This window comes from Barbus barbus, assembly GCF_936440315.1.
Source record: "Barbus barbus genome assembly, chromosome: 8".
Taxonomy (NCBI): domain Eukaryota; kingdom Metazoa; phylum Chordata; class Actinopteri; order Cypriniformes; family Cyprinidae; genus Barbus; species Barbus barbus.
The window spans coordinates 16,695,509-16,718,789 of record NC_136736.1 but is presented as its reverse complement, the minus strand read 5'-3'; the positions used below and the strand labels follow the sequence as shown (position 1 = coordinate 16,718,789).

The 23,281-nt window shown below is 36.7% G+C and overlaps 2 protein-coding genes across 2 annotated transcripts; one reads left to right on the top strand and one right to left on the bottom strand.

The window, feature by feature from the left end:
* The first annotated feature begins 3,737 nt into the window (after positions 1 to 3,737).
* On the top strand, positions 3,738 to 8,186 carry LOC306873513 (alpha-crystallin A chain). The gene is made up of 3 exons (XM_079422855.1): positions 3,738 to 4,644; positions 5,342 to 5,464; positions 7,397 to 8,186. The coding sequence occupies exons 1-3, from the start codon at positions 4,453 to 4,455 to the stop codon at positions 7,601 to 7,603; spliced, it is 522 nt and encodes a 173-aa protein (XP_079278981.1). The 5' UTR covers positions 3,738 to 4,452; the 3' UTR covers positions 7,604 to 8,186.
* A 175-nt stretch (positions 8,187 to 8,361) lies between these two features.
* Positions 8,362 to 21,773, bottom strand: LOC306873734 (serine/threonine-protein kinase SIK2-like; the record flags this gene model as incomplete). Its single annotated transcript, XM_079423220.1, has 11 exons — positions 8,362 to 9,403; positions 10,277 to 10,484; positions 10,563 to 10,823; positions 12,430 to 12,790; positions 18,306 to 18,520; positions 19,563 to 19,686; positions 19,817 to 19,941; positions 20,280 to 20,441; positions 20,549 to 20,612; positions 21,275 to 21,394; positions 21,633 to 21,773. 11 exons carry the CDS (start codon positions 21,771 to 21,773, stop codon positions 9,061 to 9,063), a joined length of 2,124 nt encoding a protein of 707 aa, XP_079279346.1. The 3' UTR covers positions 8,362 to 9,060.
* Positions 21,774 to 23,281: the final 1,508 nt, after the last annotated feature.

Here is a 23,281-nt window from a genome sequence, read left to right as displayed (position 1 = left end):
TGGTCAGTGTAAACAATAATTGGATTACAGTCACCTCCCAAGTACACTTCAAAAGTGCTGCAACGCTAATAACAGTGCCAACGCCTCCTTTTCGATAGTGCTATACCTCTGCTGGTACTTTGAAAACTTCTTAGAGTAATAACCCACAGGATGGTCAATGCCATCATGGTCCTCCTGTAACAGCACTGCTCCAGCTCCAACAGACCTTGCATCCACTTGTAATTTAAACGGGAGGGCAAAATTTGGAGCGGACAACACTGGTGCATTACATAAAATATCTTTGGCAGCATTAAAAGCATATGCACACTCTGGAGTCCAAACAAACTTCTTAGAGGTACTGAGAAGGTCTGTAAGTGGGGAGAATACGGAGGCAAAGTTTTTACAAAAACCTCTGTAGTAGCCGGTCATCCCCAGGAATCTACACAGCTCCCTTTTGGTCGTGGGAATGGGGAATTCAGCAACAGCAGTTATTTTCTCCTCAACAGGACGTGCCTGACCCTGGCCAACCTTTTTGCCCAAATAGGTAACAACGGCCTTGGCAAAAATCACACTTGGCCTGGTTTAGAGTTAAATTGGCAACAGCCAACCTAGCAAACACAGTTCAGTTTTTCAACATGATCTCTCCATATAGATGAATAGATAATATCATCCAAGTAAGCCTCACAATCAGTAACTCCTGACAGTACTTCCTGCATAAGCCTCTGGAACGTGGCTGGTGCATCTCGTATCCCAAAGGCCATGACCTCATATTGCAGGAAGTTATTAGGAGTCACAAATGCAGAAATCTCTGATGCCCGAGCAGTCAAGGGTACTTGCCAGTAGCCTTTGAGAAGATCCAACTTTGTGACAAACTGCGACAAACCCACTCGATCAACACAATCCTCCAACCTTGGTAGGGGAAAAGATTCAGGCTTAGTGACGTTGTTTACCTTCCGGTAATCCGTACAAAACCGCAAAGAATCTGACTTTGGCACCAACAAGCAAGGGGAACTCCAAGGACTCTTGCTAGGTTCCGCCAAGCCATGCTGCAGCAGATACTCCACCTCCATCCACATAACCTCTCTCTTCTTGGGATTGACCCTATAAGGTTGTTGCTTAATGGCTACAGCAGTCCCCACATCAATATCATGAGTTAACATGGTGGTTGGTTGCGGCACATCAGAGAATAAAGTGGAATGTTCTCCAATTAACTTAATATCCTCCTGTTAATGGTCCTTAATATCCTAACTTAACTAGCCTCATCACTGGAAATACTAGACTTCCACCGACGCATCAAAATACCATCGTCCCAAAAGAAAAGCAACCCTAGGTTTAGGATATTCGACCAGATCAACTGTTGCATCAACACAGTTCCTCAAACTCTGATCTAATTTTTGGGCAGCTGCTAACTGTTCTCTACCAACTTTTAGAGGACAAAGTTCACTGGTTCGATTCAGTTCATCAGACTCTGACATGGAATTACTCGGAGTAACAAATAACTTGCATTCCACCAATTCTGGAGAGGAATTCATAAATGATTCAGACAGGTTAACAACATCTTCAAATTTCCGACTCTGTGCACGAGTCACTACACAAGCAGGAAAAACAGAGGGAAACAAACTTGCAACATCAAACTTTCTTGGAGGTTCAGTTGTCTCAGGTGTGGTAACTTAACCACCAAGTTCAAGGCCACGTACTAAAACATCGGAACCAGTATACGTTACAGCAGAAAATGGCAGCACACTGTCCAAAATAATGGACTGAGCGGCACCTGTGTCCCTGAGAATTGTAATTGGTCTTAACTCAGAGTCAGCAGATAGAGACACAAAGCCAGACATGAGAAAAGGCTGGTACACAGAAGCGGAGTTCAACCTGTCATTATCCTCAGAAGTCCTGACAAAAGCAACACTTAGCTTTCGAGGATGAATTGTTCTGCTTCCAAGACCTGCACTCCGAAATTAAATGGCCCGGGTCAAGGTAGTAAAAACATACACGCCTCTCTCCCATACGTTTTAAATCAGGCTTGCGCAGACGCTCTGATTTTAACTGACCTACCCGGACCAAATCCTTAACAGTATCATCAACGGGAGATCGATTTCTACCCTGGCAAACAGAAGGAAAAACACTTCGGTGCGTTAGCACAAATTCATCGGTGATAATAGCAGCATCAGACAGCTTAGCCACCTTTTTCTCATTTAAGTGCACAACAATATTCTCTGGCAAACAACTTTTAAAATCCTCTACCAAAACTAACTCTCAAAGTTGCTCAAATGTGGACACCTTACTAGAACAACACCATTTATCAAAAAGAGATGACCTTTCTCTCTGCAAATTCTACAAATGTTTGTTTGGCTACTTTCACATAGTCCCAAAACCTCTGCCGGTACACCTCAGGCACCAATTTATAAGCTCTAAGCACAGCAGTTTTAACAGTTTCATAATCTAATGACTGTTCAATAGGCAAAGAGGAGCAAACTTCTTGGGCTTTACCCTCCAAATTACATTGTAGGAGTAAAGCCCACATATCTTTTGGCCACTGAAGTTTTACAGCTACCCATTCAAACGTAAATAGTAATCTACTTCCGCTTCACAAAATTTTGATATACCTACTAACATCAAAAACAGCGTTCCTTGCTCCATCACCAGGAGTTAAATCAGCTGGAGTAGATAGGGATGTTGCCGAGACCTCCCAGGCAAAAGAGAAGGGGTCACCGGAGCATTATCAGACAAGAACTGAGGAGCAGCCGACCTATGCTCTCGTTCACGATCAATCTCTAATTCAACATCTGATTATCATATTCCTGCTTTTTAACAAGTAGGTCTAATTCTTTCAATTTAATCACCAACAGAAGCTCAACCGGTTTGGTCTCAGAAACAGGGAGTGACTTTACATCAGAACCCTCAATAACAGAGGTCTTACCTACAAAAAAAAGTACAAAACTCACATGTTTGGGCTAAATGAAACCTCCCACAAGAGGATTAAAAAGCTTTCAATACTTTTGTCAACAACACATTAACCACAAACACAAACGAAACCATCAGCATAAGGTACTCTTGCTCCAAGCCTCCACACTCCAGACATCTCAGCTCTGCCTTTTATCTCCCAAACATTTAGTCTGATGGACCAATCAGGAGAGTGCAGTCATCAACAAAGTCATCTACGAACTGAACTCCACCTGTTAATCCTTATCAACCTGAGAAAGAGAGAGAGAGAGAGAGAAAGAGAGAGAGAGAGAGAGAGAGAGAGAGAGAGAGAGAGAGAGAGAGAGAGAGAGAGAGAGAAAGAGCAAAACAAACAGAACACATACACAAAAAGGGACACTCCCACTTATACAAGTCCTGGGATGTAACATTACATACCTCATTACTAATGTAAAACTGACTTTGAAATTAATTGTCAGGGATACAGTAGCACATTTAATGATAACAAGGCAGTAAGTGTGCTGTATGATATGATGTTTTGAAAAGGAACCAGAACAATCATGTGGCACAAAATACAAATCTGCTATGAATTGTCAAAAACTAAAATGTACATTGTAAGGGATACAATATAACACATTAATGATGACACACAAAGAATTAAAATCATCAGTATAATTTTATGTTTAAAATAAACAGAGCAACAACAATATGGAGAGCAAAATATATTTTTAAATGCTTTTCAAATATATTTTCAAATATGTACAAAAAATTTATTTGTAGAAAATATATTTATGTAACTATATTCTTAAATATATTTTAGCAAATGTCTATTTTTTTCATTTTTAAAAAATAATTTATATATTTTTTTTTAAAGTAATGTGAGCGCATGGGAATTTCACTTATATGCTACATTCCCTAGACTAATCCCTCTCTTTATGTGGTCCATGATTTGTATTCCATAGTAACATACTGAAATGTTAGGGTCAGCTTCCATAGAATTTTGCAGACTATGTTAGTAAAGCTTCAGTTTTGAGGAGAAAATATGCCTGTGTCTGTACTAAGTAGTCAGAACTAAGAAATTTCTGGTCAAACAAGAGGCCATAACACACCATTAGTAATGCTCTGCAGCCACCCCACTTCATCTGTATGTCTGGTTTGTTTTGGCAGTCACTTATTTTCCGGTGATAACTGGCCAGCAGGGAACTACCGGGAGCCATTCAGTGCTAGACTGTAATTCTCAGGTCAATGTGCACCCCATCGATTCTGCTGACTGCACTGTTCCCACCATGAGATAATGCCATTCCAGAGAGATCCACTTGTAAGCCTCTCTTTCTGCAGCGCAGGTATATAACCAGCAGCTTGCCTTCACTGGGAACGGAACACATCATTGGGGAGCTTTGTCTATTGTACCAGCCTCTATCAGCCTCCTCATACCTGCCTTCAGTCCACATCTTCTCCTTGAAAAATTTCCTCAACATTAGGTGCATTCAGGTTGAAATTTGCCAGTCTACGTTTAGCTCATCCAAGCTGTGAATTGCCAAGGCTGACATTATGGATATTGCCATCCAACACCCCTGGTTTAGACGCACCCTGGGCTACCCCACACGCCTCTTCGACCAGTTGTTTGGAGAAGGCCTGTTCGACTATGACCTCTTTCCCTTCGCTGCATCAACTGCCAGCCCTTACTATCGACACTCACTCTTCCGCAACTTCCTGGACTCCTCCAACTCAGGCATCTCTGAGGTAATGAACCGCTTCACTGTGAATTGATAAGATTGAGATTTAGAATCTTAAAATGCCACTGTTGCAGCTGAAGCCCAATACAGGGTGTTGACTATCACTAAATCAATGCATAAGGTCGTCTTTGTGACAAACAGCAAATACATTATTAGTATCACCTCAAAATGAGTTATATTGTGGAGGTGAAACATTTAAAGCAGCAAGGTTTCCAGAGAATTCATCTCTAGAGTTATTCCTTACAAACTCCAAAAATTAAATTACAAATAAGAGCATTAAAAAAAAGAGCAAACTGAAAATAATGCATAACTGTGACAGAACTGGTGAATGCAGCACTCTATAAAAGAGAAAAAAAAGTTGAAAAATTGAGAAAATTACCAGTACCTTTTCTGTTAACGGAAAGGAATTAAATGACATACTATTCATTTAATATTGTGGCAAGCTAAATAATGACAAGATTTTCTTTCATATTACCTGAAGATAAATGCATCCATCTCTGCAATGCACAACAGTGTCACTCCAAATGAAACTACAAGTGAAACATGTCATTTATGATTCATCTCTACTGCAGTTTGCTGAATGAAAAGTTTTTCTTGAATTTATGGCATTAGTTTTCTCTTAAATTTTTTTTAATCTTTATGTATTCTTATCTGCAAACAACACCACATTGATGTAAATCCACTGTACTTGATCATTTGTGCAGGTGAGGTCTGACAGAGACAAATTCACAGTGTACCTGGATGTGAAACACTTCTCTCCTGATGAGCTCAGTGTGAAGGTGACAGAGGACTATGTGGAGATCCAGGGCAAGCATGGAGAAAGACAGGTGAGGTCACGGCTCATTCGGACATGACAGGGAATGTGTTCAATAAGGAACTTACAATGAAATCGAATTATCCAAATGTTCTCATCAGTTGCTGTGCTGATTTTTCTGTTAATGGAAGGAAGCTGGTATTTGAACAGTACAGTTGTGAATCATTAATTAATCTGACTCTTGTTTGTGAATAATGCTTTATTTACAGTGATTTAGCTTGTTTTGCTTCACAGTGTTCAGTATGTAACAGTAATACTAGTGTAAGTGCCTGTGTATGTGCGTCTCAAAGGATTATAAAGTGTATAAAAATGCAGTAGCCTATGATAAATTCTACAGATTGTGGGAAAATATAATTAACGATTAAGCTTTTATTCAGTCATTTCCTTTAGTACAATGTGACAAATCATCACAACAAAAAATAAGACCTTGAACTTTCACAAACAGGCGTTCAGAAATGACTCAGTACCAGTTGTTAAGCAACCATAACAAATAAATACGCTTATTTTGAAAAGAATAAATAAATACTTTCATTTAAATCCTACTGGGAGAAAGTAGTATTTTTATATGTGAAAGAAATGTATGAAAAAAATCTTTTTGGTTTATTTCAGTTTTTATTAGATAATTTTATAGTTCATCAGCTATTCATGTTTACTTCACTCTCTTTTTCTCCCAGTTGTGTTTTCTATTCAGTTCCTTTTCTATTTTTATCCCCATCCTCCCATGCCCATAGTTCCTATGTCAATACTATGGATTTATTCACGTTTCAGTAGCCTGTGCACAGATGAGGGAAAAAAAGTGAGCAGATCTCTCAGAATGTTTGTGTCAGATTGACGTCACTTTTGCATCATAGCCTGCCGCCCCATTTGGAGTCCTAAACCCCAGTAAAGGGCTTGTGGGTAATCTTTCCAGGGCTTTACTGGTAGATTGTTTTAAAATGCCTTGACCCTAAAGCTGTAGTTCTGTCAACAGCTTTTTTATTTAAAAAGCTATAATAGAATAAATGCTTATTTAAAAAGCCTTTAAAATAGTACTTGAATTAATAAAATGAGGTTTCTATTCCGGTTCTTCTTCTTACAGTAATAAGACCCCTAGAAGTAAATCTAACCTAAATCTAAAGGTCAGTATACAGATTCAGATTTGCCAGACTCAAGACAGATTTAGTAAAAAATACTAATAAATGAAAAAGGTTTACTTCAGAAATAAACAGTTTGCTAAGTCACTTTACAATAAGATTCCATTAGCTAACATTAACTGCATTAGTTAACATGAACTAAGTATAAACTTCTAATGCATTTATTAATCTTAGATAATGTTCATTTCAGGTAATATGTCATTAAAATCAAAAGTCGTATCTGTTAATATTATTTAATGGACTTAAGCTGACATGAGCCAACAATGAACAGTTCTATTTTTATTAAATAATATTAAAGATTAATACGGTAACAAATATGTTAATTAACTAATGGAACCTTACTGTTACCTAAATGTTGCCAACATGAAAATTGGTATCTACATCTTGGTGAATTACTTTTACATTAATTATATATAAATATAATTTATATTAATTAAACATCAATTTTATATACATGTATATATAAAGCCTTTAAAAATAGTACTTGGAAGTGGATCTTTGCTAAAATAGGGCTTTTACTTTGGTTCTTATTCTTACAGTAATTCCTATTTTTACACATTTATTCTTCATTACAATAATTTGGCCTATTTTAAACTTTACTGGACATATTTCAAAACCTTCATGCCACACTGAATAGAGTTTTCCAACAACTGAACAGGCACATCTTCATGGCAACTATGAGCGAAGAGTGTTTGCTCAGGTCATCTCAAGTAATAAGGGCGAAGAGCTAGTCTGTGTACACGATGGGTTTATGAATATGTGTGTAGCCTTTTTCTTACATTTTGTTCTGTTTTTGTTGTTTGGCTCCTCAGGATGATCATGGCTACATCTCCCGTGAGTTCCGCCGCCGCTACCGCCTGCCTTCTAACGTGGACCAGTCTGCTATCATCTGCACACTGACTGCTGATGGCCTGCTTACTCTTTGTGGACCCAAGACTGGTGGCATAGAGTCTGGCCGTGGAGATCGCACCATCCCTGTTACCCGGGAGGACAAGACCAACTCAGGCTCCTCCTCCTAGACGGGTCACTCCCCACAGCCAGGTGGCGATATGGAGGTGTGAGTGGGGCTCACAGGGGGCTTTTATTTCAGAGGGCATCTAAAGGTGGATTTAAGCAAATCCTCTATTTGTTTATCATTAAACAAGCCCTTCCTCCCACTTCCGCTTTTTTTCATTAGACTACACTAGCTAATAATCTCCATAATCCACTATGATTGTTTTCATTTTACATGACACACAGGAAATGGATCAGGTTGATTGGCTGGGGATCTTATTTCTTAATCAAGCCTCTGCGTTCCTCTCTAGTCATATGATAAATCGCAAATAATCATTGCTCTGATTTTTGACCATCCTGGTGATATAGATAATCATTATTTAAAAGTATAATCATTTATTGTATAGGATGAGTTGGAGAACTAAATGCTCCTAGAAAGGTTGGAGAGCTTGGTTAAAACTTGATCTGTTTGAAGATTTCTGATCCAAGGGAGATTCCATCACCTGTAAGACCTTGTCCTTCTCCCTTGCCTGTGTCATGACCTCTTTTCTAGATTTCTCTTGTCATTGATTCTTTCCTGTCTTGTAGGTTTTAGCCCTGTTCTACTCATTACTGACTCCTCAGGGGTCTACTAAAAAGTAATTAAAAAATAAATAAAGTTGTAACATTAACCATTAAGAAAACCTTGTTTGTTGTATTTTTGCTATGTTATACAAGTCACAACATACATCATACACAGAACAAAATGGTAACATATCGCTGCATCAGCCTAAATACATAATTTATACCAGAAAAACTAATTTATTAGTTAAATCATGTACAAATGTCTCTTAAAAGTAACTTTTGCAGGGTAAAATTAAGCCACATAGATTATAGTGATTACAATAACTGGGTAATAACTAGGTATTAACAATGAACCTACCCCTAAACCAAACCTTAACTCATGTAGTTACCTTATATTACCCATTACTTTCATTTTAAGTACACTGTAAAAAGTGCAAGCAAAAGATGCCTAAATGAACACAATAGTTCTAAGCATGAATTAGTATTCTACTATTTTAAATAAAAAAAAATAGATTTATTTATAACTGGAACTGAAATCTGAGTAGGAATAACAACTTAAGTAATCTTCTATTATTAATGATACAAATAATGTTACTAATAAATTATGATACAAAAGCATCATCTACATGAGTCATAGTAAACTGTTTAATTGATGTATAATAATAATATATTTATATACACCACTTGATGGAGAATATCTAGACCTAAATAACTACAATCATGACAAAAAAGACCAAGCGTTATGATGTCTCTGTAAAACTATTCACTTCTATACAATCACACATCTAGCTGAACCAGATCTCGAGACTATTTATATATCAGTCAGTTTCAGTCACTCACACTTAAACTCTCAAGCACTACTAAGTGCACACTACACAAACATTAATCTGTGTATTATTAACAACGGATCAAATCCTTATCACTTAACTGAGGGTAATACGGTGTCAATGTGAAGCCCAGCCTGAGGCCGAGACTGAGATTGTGGACTGATCTGCTGTTGAGATTCAAGAAGCTGTGTGGCTGATGCCACAATGGAGGAAGAACAGGAGAGAGAAGATAGAGAGTCCTGAAGAGCTGACTGTGGTGGGAGCCAAGGATTCTGGGAGAAGGATGAGTGACTGATGGGATTCCTCTCATGCTGACCTGGACTAGAGAAGCTCTGTGATTCCAGACCTGCAGACCTCTTCACGTGATCAGGGGAATGAGCAGGCTGCACTGAGAGAAACTGCTGCTGCCTTTGATGGAATGAGAAGGGAACCAACCTACAAAAAAAAAAAAAAAAACTATAACAATTACATCAAAATATAGTTTGTATTCATTAAAATCAGTTATCTGAACAGAGGGCATTAAATACACCAGTTAACGTTTAACATCTGTACATAAACCTACTGATCTTGATGTATATTACTTTATTGTTTTCAAATTTTTTTCCTTTCTTAATTTTATTCAAAATGTATTTAAATGTTGTATGTATATACCTGGAGCTCCTGGAAACCACAACTAATTGCACACTTGGCGAATAAAGCTCATTCTGATTCTGATTCTTTTACAAAGGTGTGTTTGAATTAAGAAACTGATGTTTCTTTCAGGCTGTAGATCTGCTGAATATAACATACTGCCTTTACCCTTTACTCTGCTTGCGTCCTGTAGTTTTGCTCATAACTGGAGTCCCTAATCATGACGATCACATCAACATGCTGTTGAAAGTGTGTTGGATGTGTATTATGCTATTATTATTTATGGCTAAGAGAGTAACATTCTGTTACAGACATTCCTAATAAACATTCGCTAGACGAGTGCTGGCGGGAAGTCTAAAACTGATTCTGAAGGAATCCCCCGAACCAGTTACTTGATCCAAAACATTTTTTGGGTTTGAGCATAAATAATGAGTACATAGTTCCCTTTTGGGCTAAAAAGTGCACTTAAGTTTGTTAAGAAACAGGCATTAAAAGGTCTCTCTTTACGTACACTTAAATGGCCTTTTATTTAATTAATATTACATTAAATGCAATAAGTTTTTAAAAATGTACTTCTAATATTTGTAATACACTACAAGTCTCCAGAAAATACAATTATGTGCACTTCTTAACTTCTTATTCACGAGGGTAAATCATTATTCACTGAATAATTTTTACCTTTCATTTCTTAAAGAACTCTTCAAGATGCCATTGTGGTGCACCACTGGGAAGCATGGAGGGTTTGTCAAAACCATCGATGTACTATTACTTTGTGGATTGTTATCTAGGATGCACGTGCGATGCACAGACTCCTTAAGTTCATTCCAACTCAACTGGCCCTTAATATGAACATTCTTTCTCAAATGAGTTGGAAAAGGCTTTACACCTGAAAAAAGAGGCAAAGTTGTTTAATCAACTAGACCTGTTCAGTGATAGAATTTGTGCTGTGAGCTGTTTCCCTGACCTTGTATAAGTGAGGAATCTGAGGATCTCCTTCCCTCCTGAAAGCTGGGCAGAGGAAGATAACTCTGGTGCCCAAAAGTGGATGAACGAGTGCCAGGATTTCCTAGTGAATATGGATGTAATCCCTGAGTCATGTGGCCACTGGTGTCAGTGTTAATCTCTAACGGGTTGGAGACGGAGGTGAAAGAACTAGTAGAAACATAAGGAGAGGACAGGAGGCAGCAGTCTGAGGTGGAGCCATCAACATGATCTATGACAATACCTGAAGCAAGAAACAGAGAATATTAAAATAAAAGTTCACCCAAAAATTAATATTTGATTATATTTACTCACCCTCACATCCAAGATGTGCATGTACATGAGTTTGTTTCTTCATGGAAACAGATTTGGAGAAATTTAGTATTACAACACTTGTGCACCAATGGATGCTCTTCAGTGAACGGGTGCTGTCAGAATGAGAGTCCAAACAGCTGATAAAAAACATCATTTTATAATTTAGAAGGTGGCAAAAGTTAAAAAGTCTTAATTATGGATTTGTTTCTTACAAATACGGTGAGCGTTGTAATGGTAAATTTCTACAATCTGCATCACTTTAATATCAATGTAATTTATGGGATGCAATAATTAATATTAATAATTATAATATTTAATAATTAATGCAATAATTAATAATAAAATCAATAGAAATATTCCAAATAGAAAGTTCAATTAGCCTTCATATATGACAAAAGTTATACTTTATCACAATAATTTATAATTAATGGAATTTGCAGTGAAGATATCAGAGCCCACTCTGGAGCAGGGAAACGCGGAGGCGAGGAACTTCACAAACTTCCGAACTTTATTGATAACACTGGGATCACAGGAGACATGGAGATGACGAGTCGAGATGACGATAATACCGGACACAGGGGCAGGGAAACACAGGGCTTAAGAACACAAGGAAATCACAGAGGAAGAACCGAAACAGGTGCGGAGAAATTAAACAGGGCTAGGGACTACTTAACTACTGATGACAAGGAACGAGGACAGGAACAGGAAGGCCAAATATAGACACGAGAGGAGGGGGAAACAAGACACAGGACTGACAGAAGACTAATCTAGAGCATGGGTCTCAGACTCAAGCTACCTCAGGGCCACTATGCAGGTGGTGTTCTCCATCACGGCCAGCTATAAATAAGGGATAGAAGAGTTTTTATAACTTTTAATTTTAACTTTAAAGTTTCTGGCACTGTTAAACAGTTATTTGTGTACAGAGCTCGCTGAACCTAAATACATTAATTTATACCATGGAAACTACTTTATGTGGGTTAATTCACATAGAATGAGCTCTTTGGTAATGGAAGTGGCGGGTTGCCACTTTTTGCAGTCTTTCATTTAGTTTTCCTCTGCTGTAAGGGGCTGTAAGAATGGTGGTGTTGTGGGCATTGCATGAATTTTGATAGCCGTTTTAATTATTATTGTAAATTGCGTTGCTTATATTATTAACATAAACTTCTGTTCAAAAGTTTGGGATCAGTTATATTTTTAAGGAATTAAGCATTTTAATCAGCAATACAGATAAAAAAAATAGCAACCTAGAAATTGTAACATTGAAATGAACTGGTTTTATTGAAGTAAAAAATATCAGTAATCACTGAACCTAAATACATTCATTTATACCTCCAAAACTATTTTTATGGGTTAAATCAGGTAAAAATGTATCGTTAAGGTAACCATTGCAGGTTACCATTTTTTGCAGTGTGCATTAAATTAAAATCTAAACAAGTATATATTGTGATGATGGAGGTCTTTGGGTGTCCACAATACTTCAGTGTATGGACTAATCATAATGAATGTAATTTCTTTAGAGATTGCTTCAAACATACTTGGTAAACAGGAAAATTTCTGGGATGCAGAGGCATCAGGGGAAGTGTGTCTCTGTGATTTTCTGGACTCCACAGAAGGACTGTCCAGGGCTTGATCCTCTTTCTCCTCCTTTTTCAAATGCCCCACCTGTGACTCTTTATATGCTGTAGTCTCCAGCTGACAGGCAGCAGAAGCAGAGCATGTGTATTCCAGTGTGCTGAGATCCTCCAGAGGCAGCACTGTCCCCTGAGGAGAGTTACATGTTTTTTTCAGCCACTCACTTCCCAGTTTGCTTTGCTGCAGTGCTTGATGCTTCATCACTCTTTCTAACAGCAGGCAGTAGATAGCAGAAAAGTGGTTGAAGCTACTGTTCTGAAGAGACTGAATAAAGATGCAAGTTTTTAGTCAACAGTCAATTTAAAATGCATGAAAACACACTTAGTTAGCATCTCCTCCCCTACATTGAAAAATAGTAACACCTAAACAGGCCTGGCGCCAGAGTGGGGGCGCCAGGCCTGTTTAGGTCTGTTTAGGTTCTTATGTGTGTCATATACCCCCCCCCCCCCCCCCCCCCCCCCCCCACACACACACACAGACATTCCTGTGCCCCCCCCCCCCCCCCTAACTCTAAGTCTAACTCATAGTGTAAAATAGTCTAACTGATTGCTTTTAGATGGAAAAGCTGCCCATAACTCCTGGTCTAGGATCTGTTTTCTTCGTAATAATAGCATAACGAAATTGAATTGGCAAACAATCCAGGGTTTCTTCTGCTTTGGAAAGAGTCAAATGATTTTACAATGCATTTTCGCAGAGTAGGCAAAGTAGCCAATTAAAGACATCTTTGTTGATTTCTACAACACAATGGCCAATCAGAGTTGTTTAGGTTGGAATCCAAGCACTCACCGCTTTTTGTCCAGCGTCTAGTTCTATCATGCTCATAACTTCATTAAAAAATAAGTTTCATTGTGTGGTCACACATCAGTGGTTAAAACGGAACTTTGTAAGATCATGATGAATGAGTTAGTTTTTAATAAATTTAAAGGGAGCGCTCTTTGCATGCTGTATACAATAATATATTCAGAATTTAAATAAAACTTGTTTTTCATGCTTGACAAGCAGCCACATACGACACAGAGATAGCTAAGCACACTATATAGATCAAGATAACAATTTCAGAAGCAAAGAGTGGTGTGATTCTGCAACCAAGCCTGGTCCAAATGCAGGATTTAGGTAAGGAAACAGTTATTAATTATTGTATTGGCTGCCATGCCAAACAATGCACCTGCTTGCTCTGTTTAATTTAAGTGTTTTTGTGAACGTATATGCTTTAATAACAAATAACTGTAACATTGTACAATAAGGTTCCATTAGTTAATGTTTGTTAATGTATTAAAGTGTATTAAAGTGTTAGTGAATTATTGTAAAGTGTTACCCAAATAATGGATTTTGAGCATTTACTTGAAACCAACCGCAACCTCCCATTACCATTATTTTATTAATTCTAAAATGGGATATTCCTCAGCTCATTATCAGCATTTGTAAATAAGTCTGAGCTGTCATTTAGACATTTAGTCAATTCTGTCATCATTTATTCACTATAATGTCATTCTAAATCTGTGTGACTTTCCTCTGTGGAACATAAAAGATATTTTGGGAAGTGTTTTTTATTTATATAATGGAAGTCAACGGTCATGTTTGGTTATCAACATTCATCAAAATATCTTCTCTGTTGTTCCACAGATGAACACAAAGTCATACAGGTTTGGATCAACTTTAGGGTGATTAAATGATGACTACATTTTCCCACACAGAGCTTGATCTCTGGGCTCCTCACCTCTATGGTTCTCTTCCTGTCAATGCCCACTGTCTGCATAATTCTCAGAACTGCTTCATTGTAAGTTTCCTGAGCCTCAAGGCAGGAAGAGGAAGAAAGGGACTGAGATAGAGCCGAATGATCAGCCTGAATCCAGCGATGCTGCTTGATTTGTGCCAAACTGAATCTCTTGGCAGGGTCAACAGCCAACATTCTCCGTATGAGGCTTTCACAGTCTGTGGAATGAGGTAAATGGCAAGGGTTAAATAAGACAAGATCACCACATCGTGTGATTAAGTGTCAGCTAAAAGAATAGTTCACCCAAAAATGAAAAGTCTGTCATCATTTACTCACCCTTAAGTTGTTCCAACCCTGTATGAGTTTCTCTCTTCTTTGACTTCCATAGTGTGGAAAAAATACTTTTGTGTTCAACAGAAGAAAGAAACTCATATAGGTTTGGAACAGCATGAAGGTGAGTAAATGATGACAGAATTGAGGTCAGCTTAGTGTTGATTCAATTCAGCTCAATGACTGTATAAAGATCATCAACTATGAAATGAGTTCAAATCAGCTGTAAAGCAGCCCTGTAGAAAACAGTGATGCCATCATGCAGCTCAGATCAGTTTTCATTCAGTATAATCTGTTCAATAATGTTGTTGAATATTAAGTATCTCCAACTAAACATACCAGAATGGCAAGATTTTAAATGAATAAAAAAACAATAAAAATTAATACACAGTTAATAGCCATCAAATTGTGAATTATGTGGGACTAAATATCAACCTAAGTACATTAATTTATACCAACATAATTTTTATGGTTAAATCAAGAAGAAATAGCTTTGAACCTGCACTTTAAAGAGCTATTTCTTCTTGATTTAACTCATAAAAAAAAGTTTTCTTGGTATAATGTACTTAGTTTGATTAAGTGATACTAAATTATATTTTTACTTAAAACCAATTAATTTAGATGTTACCATTATTAGGTTACACTCTTAAAAATAAAGGTGCTTCAAAAGGTTCTTCATGCGATGCCATAGAAGAACCATTTTTGGTTCCATAAAGAACCATCTCCTCCTTACCTTTTTATAATCTGAAGAACCTTCTTTCACCACAAAGAACCTTTCGTGAAACAGAAAGGTTCTTCAGATGTTAAAGGTTCTTTATGGAACCATTTAGACAAAAAGGTTCTTCTATGGCACCACTTTATTTTTAAGAGTGAACCTTTTCTTTTCAGTTTCACAGTTTCAGGGCCACTCTCTATATAGGAGGAACATACCTTGTGACATGAAGAATGGCACTCTGAATCGTCCATCAGTGACTCTTCTCCTTAAGGCAGGGAGAGTAGTGCCATCAAAAGGTAGTGTGCCACAAACCAATACATACAGCAGTACTCCCAGACTCTAAGAGGCAGCAGGGAGACATTCACATTTCAGAAACAGGAACAGGAAGGCCAAATATAGACACGAGAGGAGGGGGAAACAAGACACAGGACTGACAGAAGACTAATCTAGAGCATGGGTCTCAGACTCAAGCTACCTCAGGGCCACTATGCAGGTGGTGTTCTCCATCACGGCCAGCTATAAATAAGGGATAGAAGAGTTTTTATAACTTTTAATTTTAACTTTAAAGTTTCTGGCACTGTTAAACAGTTATTTGTGTACAGAGCTCGCTGAACCTAAATACATTAATTTATACCATGGAAACTACTTTATGTGGGTTAATTCACATAGAATGAGCTCTTTGGTAATGGAAGTGGCGGGTTGCCACTTTTTGCAGTCTTTCATTTAGTTTTCCTCTGCTGTAAGGGGCTGTAAGAATGGTGGTGTTGTGGGCATTGCATGAATTTTGATAGCCGTTTTAATTATTATTGTAAATTGCGTTGCTTATATTATTAACATAAACTTCTGTTCAAAAGTTTGGGATCAGTTATATTTTTAAGGAATTAAGCATTTTAATCAGCAATACAGATAAAAAAAATAGCAACCTAGAAATTGTAACATTGAAATGAACTGGTTTTATTGAAGTAAAAAATATCAGTAATCACTGAACCTAAATACATTCATTTATACCTCCAAAACTATTTTTATGGGTTAAATCAGGTAAAAATGTATCGTTAAGGTAACCATTGCAGGTTACCATTTTTTGCAGTGTGCATTAAATTAAAATCTAAACAAGTATATATTGTGATGATGGAGGTCTTTGGGTGTCCACAATACTTCAGTGTATGGACTAATCATAATGAATGTAATTTCTTTAGAGATTGCTTCAAACATACTTGGTAAACAGGAAAATTTCTGGGATGCAGAGGCATCAGGGGAAGTGTGTCTCTGTGATTTTCTGGACTCCACAGAAGGACTGTCCAGGGCTTGATCCTCTTTCTCCTCCTTTTTCAAATGCCCCACCTGTGACTCTTTATATGCTGTAGTCTCCAGCTGACAGGCAGCAGAAGCAGAGCATGTGTATTCCAGTGTGCTGAGATCCTCCAGAGGCAGCACTGTCCCCTGAGGAGAGTTACATGTTTTTTTCAGCCACTCACTTCCCAGTTTGCTTTGCTGCAGTGCTTGATGCTTCATCACTCTTTCTAACAGCAGGCAGTAGATAGCAGAAAAGTGGTTGAAGCTACTGTTCTGAAGAGACTGAATAAAGATGCAAGTTTTTAGTCAACAGTCAATTTAAAATGCATGAAAACACACTTAGTTAGCATCTCCTCCCCTACATTGAAAAATAGTAACACCTAAACAGGCCTGGCGCCAGAGTGGGGGCGCCAGGCCTGTTTAGGTCTGTTTAGGTTCTTATGTGTGTCATATACCCCCCCCCCCCCCCCCCCCCACACACACACACAGACATTCCTGTGCCCCCCCCCCCCCCCTAACTCTAAGTCTAACTCATAGTGTAAAATAGTCTAACTGATTGCTTTTAGATGGAAAAGCTGCCCATAACTCCTGGTCTAGGATCTGTTTTCTTCGTAATAATAGCATAACGAAATTGAATTGGCAAACAATCCAGGGTTTCTTCTGCTTTGGAAAGAGTCAAATGATTTTACAATGCATTTTCGCAGAGTAGGCAAAGTAGCCAATTAAAGACATCTTTGTTGATTTCTACAACACAATGGCCAATCAGAGTTGTTTAGGTTGGAATCCAAGCACTCACCGCTTTTTGTCCAGCGTCTAGTTCTATCATGCTCATAACTTCATTAAAAAATAAGTTTCATTGTGTGGTCACACATCAGTGGTTAAAACGGAACTTTGTAAGATCATGATGAATGAGTTAGTTTTTAATAAATTTAAAGGGAGCGCTCTTTGCATGCTGTATACAATAATATATTCAGAATTTAAATAAAACTTGTTTTTCATGCTTGACAAGCAGCCACATACGACACAGAGATAGCTAAGCACACTATATAGATCAAGATAACAATTTCAGAAGCAAAGAGTGGTGTGATTCTGCAACCAAGCCTGGTCCAAATGCAGGATTTAGGTAAGGAAACAGTTATTAATTATTGTATTGGCTGCCATGCCAAACAATGCACCTGCTTGCTCTGTTTAATTTAAGTGTTTTTGTGAACGTATATGCTTTAATAACAAATAACTGTAACATTGTACAATAAGGTTCCATTAGTTAATGTTTGTTAATGTATTAAAGTGTATTAAAGTGTTAGTGAATTATTGTAAAGTGTTACCCAAATAATGGATTTTGAGCATTTACTTGAAACCAACCGCAACCTCCCATTACCATTATTTTATTAATTCTAAAATGGGATATTCCTCAGCTCATTATCAGCATTTGTAAATAAGTCTGAGCTGTCATTTAGACATTTAGTCAATTCTGTCATCATTTATTCACTATAATGTCATTCTAAATCTGTGTGACTTTCCTCTGTGGAACATAAAAGATATTTTGGGAAGTGTTTTTTATTTATATAATGGAAGTCAACGGTCATGTTTGGTTATCAACATTCATCAAAATATCTTCTCTGTTGTTCCACAGATGAACACAAAGTCATACAGGTTTGGATCAACTTTAGGGTGATTAAATGATGACTACATTTTCCCACACAGAGCTTGATCTCTGGGCTCCTCACCTCTATGGTTCTCTTCCTGTCAATGCCCACTGTCTGCATAATTCTCAGAACTGCTTCATTGTAAGTTTCCTGAGCCTCAAGGCAGGAAGAGGAAGAAAGGGACTGAGATAGAGCCGAATGATCAGCCTGAATCCAGCGATGCTGCTTGATTTGTGCCAAACTGAATCTCTTGGCAGGGTCAACAGCCAACATTCTCCGTATGAGGCTTTCACAGTCTGTGGAATGAGGTAAATGGCAAGGGTTAAATAAGACAAGATCACCACATCGTGTGATTAAGTGTCAGCTAAAAGAATAGTTCACCCAAAAATGAAAAGTCTGTCATCATTTACTCACCCTTAAGTTGTTCCAACCCTGTATGAGTTTCTCTCTTCTTTGACTTCCATAGTGTGGAAAAAATACTTTTGTGTTCAACAGAAGAAAGAAACTCATATAGGTTTGGAACAGCATGAAGGTGAGTAAATGATGACAGAATTGAGGTCAGCTTAGTGTTGATTCAATTCAGCTCAATGACTGTATAAAGATCATCAACTATGAAATGAGTTCAAATCAGCTGTAAAGCAGCCCTGTAGAAAACAGTGATGCCATCATGCAGCTCAGATCAGTTTTCATTCAGTATAATCTGTTCAATAATGTTGTTGAATATTAAGTATCTCCAACTAAACATACCAGAATGGCAAGATTTTAAATGAATAAAAAAACAATAAAAATTAATACACAGTTAATAGCCATCAAATTGTGAATTATGTGGGACTAAATATCAACCTAAGTACATTAATTTATACCAACATAATTTTTATGGTTAAATCAAGAAGAAATAGCTTTGAACCTGCACTTTAAAGAGCTATTTCTTCTTGATTTAACTCATAAAAAAAAGTTTTCTTGGTATAATGTACTTAGTTTGATTAAGTGATACTAAATTATATTTTTACTTAAAACCAATTAATTTAGATGTTACCATTATTAGGTTACACTCTTAAAAATAAAGGTGCTTCAAAAGGTTCTTCATGCGATGCCATAGAAGAACCATTTTTGGTTCCATAAAGAACCATCTCCTCCTTACCTTTTTATAATCTGAAGAACCTTCTTTCACCACAAAGAACCTTTCGTGAAACAGAAAGGTTCTTCAGATGTTAAAGGTTCTTTATGGAACCATTTAGACAAAAAGGTTCTTCTATGGCACCACTTTATTTTTAAGAGTGAACCTTTTCTTTTCAGTTTCACAGTTTCAGGGCCACTCTCTATATAGGAGGAACATACCTTGTGACATGAAGAATGGCACTCTGAATCGTCCATCAGTGACTCTTCTCCTTAAGGCAGGGAGAGTAGTGCCATCAAAAGGTAGTGTGCCACAAACCAATACATACAGCAGTACTCCCAGACTCTAAGAGGCAGCAGGGAGACATTCACATTTCAGAAACTTCTTTAATGACAAAAAGGAAATTGAATTTATTTATATTAGACTATTAGTGAAAGGTCAGAGAATATACTCAAGCTGAAGAACCTAGACCTACCCAGATATCCAAGGATGGTCCCTCATATTCCTTCCCCTCAAAGACCTCTGGGGCGGCATAGGGAGGACTCCCACACCAGGTAGACAAAGATTTACCAGGAATATAGAAGTTCCCAAAACCAAAGTCTGAAGAAAAATGGAGAGATACCGTATATCAGCCATGAGATATTATTAACAATGGACACTTTTAGCAAAAACAAGGTTTCTAACAGCACTTTTCACACCCTAGTTTAATTTGTCTAATAACAATGTTGACAAAAAATGGATCACAGGAGAAATCTACCACTTTTGTCATATTTTATTATTATTACAATTATATAAATTATTACTACAATTAACATTTATATAACAATTATAAAAAAAAATCTACTTTTGTATAACAATTATAATGATTTACTTTACTAAAATAATGGTTTAATTAAAAAAGTGATGCAATAAAAATAGAAGTACATGATCTTTCTTACCTGCCAGTTTTATATTCATGTTACTGTCTAGGAGTAAATTTTCTGTTTTCAGGTCTCTGTGTACAATGTGATGCTTGTGACAATATTCTACAGCATCAAGGATTTGCCAGAATTTACAACGAGCTTCTGCCTCACTTAAATGACCAACTGAAGTAAGATAATCTTTGAAAGAGAAAGAAAACAGCAGTATTAGTTACCAGCATTTAGCAATGGCAGAAAAGTTATACAAAATACAGATTTGTAGGTTAAAAGATTATCTTTAGGCTTACCAAACATCTCTCCATTTTTGGCATACTCTGTCACAATATACAGCATGTCTTTGGTCTCCATAACCTACAATTCCCAAAAAGTAAAAGCATGAATTTTTCAGACGTAATAAGCAGTCCTTTTTGGAGTCGTGGCAGAATAAGTCGTGCACATGCTTGACACAAAGGAGCTGTTTCTCAAGAGAACACAGGTTGGAATCCAGCATCATCTTCTGATCCCATCTCCTTTCTAATGTCTGCTCTTTTCTGTACTCACCATTAAAAAGTCAAAATGCCCATAAAAAGTAACATATGTAAACTCAAAAATATGCATCTAAATTAATTTGGAACTCAAATATTAAATAATTGAGAAAGCAGTTGTATTGTGACCTTTCCATTGTGAGGTCATTATTTTCCCTCTTCCACATACTCCTAAGAGACCAGTGTAGGGAGGAAGCAGCAACCATGGGAAAGTCATAGTGCATTAGGAGAAAGTAAGCTCACGGTAAACTGGCGTACTGCTGGCTTAAACTAGTTAAGTGAGGTGAAAAATCAAAGCTAATACAGATAAGCTATCAGTTTAATAAGGGAATTAGTGAAAATATAAGACATATTAAACTCTAATTTCAAATGAACATGGATCAATAAAGGTGTTATTGACCAAGGTCTATCAACACTTTGTGTGCCTGAATATATTATACACGGATAGCAATAAATCATAATGACTGAACAACACAAGCCCACACACACCTGGTAGAGCTTGATTATGTGTGGGTGCTTCAAAAGCTTCATGATCTGAACCTCTCGATTAATCTTCTTCAGGTCAGATTCATCCATACATCGAGTTTTATCAATGATTTTTATGGCAACCTGTTAAAGCACAACCAGATAATAGATTTGTTTATTAAAGGAAGAAGTTAAATTACTTAAATAGGTGTATGTGTAATAAAAAGAAGTGAAAATAAATAAAAAGGTAATTTAACATGAAATAAATGAGCAGTAACTCGTATTACATGTAGTCTAGCTATAGGCATATTTGTTCTAATTATTGTAAATGTACAATGCAGAGTAAAAGACTTTATAAAGAAAAACAAAAACCACAACATACCTCTGTTTTGGTGACTTTATGTCTAGCTAGTTTGACTACAGCAAAGTTTCCTTTGCCTAATGTCTTGATGATCTCGTAGAAACCTACTTGCAGTGGTCTGCCGGAGTGGTTCACCACTTTTTCCTCTGACAAAATCACCATTGTGACAAAATAGGCCTAAAACAACAAGATCAGATTATATCACTTTATATCATCAGATTATATCAGCCGTTATATCACTGACACTTCAGTTATTTTACAAATTATTATTTTATAAATTTGGAATAAGACATAAAGAAATTAAATCAGTGAATTTAGTAAAATCTGCATTTCATTTGACAACAGTTACAGAGAGTATAATTCAGATTATTAAAAAAATTCCAATGCCAAAGATATAGATGGTTTAGCCTGTAATTTAAAAAAATAATAATAATAGTGATATCTTTTTAGCACCAATTACTCATTTTGTGAATTTATCAATTAGGCAATCTACATTCCCAAGTTGTTGGAAAACGGGGTTAATTACCCCAGTTTTTAAGACAGGTGATCCAACTAATGTGGTAAATTATAGGCCGATTTCAATTCTATCAGTAGTGTCTAAAATAGTACAAAAAGTAGTAACTGATCAAATTGTGAATTTCGTAGATATACATAATTTATTGTGTCCTATGCAATTTGGGTTTCGTAAACAACATTCGACAGAAACTGCTGTATGTTATTTTATTGAGCAAATTCGGTCAAAATTAGATAAGGGTTGGGTTGTGTGTGTTGTGTTCCTTGATTTACAAAAGGAATTCGATACACTAAATCACAATATTTTATTATCTAAATTATCACATTTAAATTTTTCAGAAGATACAATAAAATGGATTGAGTCTTATCTTACATCAAGGAAACAGTGTACCCGGATTAATGCATACATATCTTCTTTACGAGATTGTCCCACAGGGGTTCCTCAGGGGTCAATCCTAGGGCCATTACTCTTTAGTTTGTATTTGAATGATCTTTCAGATGTTTGTCCTGATGTGCATATTCAAATGTACGCAGATGACACTGTGATTTATGTACATGACAAAACAAAAGAAAATGTGGCACAAAAATTATCTATCGCAATGACAAAAATTTTAGATTGGTTTACATGTTCGTAAAAGTGCATGTATGTATTTTAAAATTAAAAAGAAGGAGGAGGTCCAACAAGATATATTAGTTAATGGTGAAAAATTACAAATTGTACCAGATTTGAAGTATCTTGGAGTTATTTTAGATTCTCATTTAACATTTGAAAAGCATGTTCGAAAAATAGTTTGTGCAGTGACACCTCAACTTAGAAATTTTAAATTTATACAATCAACAGTCAACTTTCAATAGAAGCTTCAAGAGTCTTTTTGAATTCTTTGGTCTTTTCTCATTTCTCTTTATGTATTACCTCATAGTCGCAAGCAGGAAAATCTACTTTTAGACCTTTATATACTTCGTATAAACATGCTCTAAAAGTATTCGATAAGAAACCTTACAGGTATCATCACTGTTTGATTCTTATTAAGTAAATTTTTTTTTACTTTTGACAATTTTAATGTGTTTTATAATTGTTGTTTAATGTACAAAATTGTTAACAATCTTGCACCTTCGCCCTTGAAGGAATTAGTTTTCTCTCGTACTAAAAATATAAG